An 834-nucleotide genomic window follows, 5' to 3' on the forward strand; every position below is an offset into this window, starting at 1 on the left:
GGCTGCCTGAGGCAGAGGGTGGTGAGCACTGGAAATGCCCATCATGGCTCCATTTCATGGATCAGTTTCATACACTCATATCACAGATGACAACAGATGATATTTAGGGAATAATCGATGAGGTAAAATTTCTCAGGAAAACAAATTTCTCTTAAACTCAGCTCAAATCTTCAGAAGTGGAGGATCAGTTAATTTGTTTGGTTTTATAAATAGTAGTGCAGCTGCTTTCCTCAGTTGTCTGGGGCCACCCCACCTCGGCTAACCAAGGTAGTTTCGCTAGTGCATCTCAACCAGGGGCCCTTGGTTCCTTCTGGCCAATTCAGAAGCATACAGACCCAGTTCCTGCACTTGCGCTGTGGTTAATCTGCAGTTATTCAGATCCAGACAGGTGTTGACAGTCTTTAGGCCTAGCTTCTGCAGAAATTTCTCATTTTTTTCCACCCTGGATTCCGATTCCATTTCTGAAGTGAGAGGTTTAGAGATACTATAAGAAGAAAGAAGAATTTGTAGATAGTATGAAAGATGCATGATCGCAATTCGACAAGCAAAAAAGTAATGACAATCCTCAACTGATCCCCTTGTGAATCCTCAGCTTAGAAAAGAAAGTATCGATATGGCCCTCCCTGGTGGCGCAGCGGGTTAAAGCACAGCACAAAGTAGCTTGGGCCACTTCCGCATGATTTCGATCCCCGCCTGCCCCGGAGGAGACCACATGGCGTGGCAGACCTCTCCTGGCCCGCCCGCTGCTCCCCTCAGCGGTGTGCTTCGTCGATCTGCCTGTTCTGTATCCCGCTCTGTCTCTGGTGAATCCTCTCACCCTCCGCATCTCTGGCC

General features: G+C 48.0%; 1 protein-coding gene across 1 annotated transcript in view; it reads right to left on the reverse strand.

Moving 5' to 3' along the window:
- Positions 1 to 528, reverse strand: part of LRRC31 (leucine rich repeat containing 31) — a 21,140-nt gene extending 20,612 nt beyond the window's left edge. Inside the window, exon 1 of the mRNA XM_004675386.1 lies at positions 336 to 528. Within this exon, the coding sequence (XP_004675443.1) occupies positions 336 to 528 (193 nt within the window). The remainder of the gene's footprint in view (positions 1 to 335) is intronic.
- Between the last annotated feature and the right edge of the window lie 306 nt (positions 529 to 834).

This window comes from Condylura cristata, unplaced genomic scaffold (genome assembly GCF_000260355.1).
Source record: "Condylura cristata isolate star-nosed mole 26May11 unplaced genomic scaffold, ConCri1.0 scaffold00003, whole genome shotgun sequence".
Lineage (NCBI taxonomy): Eukaryota > Metazoa > Chordata > Mammalia > Eulipotyphla > Talpidae > Condylura > Condylura cristata.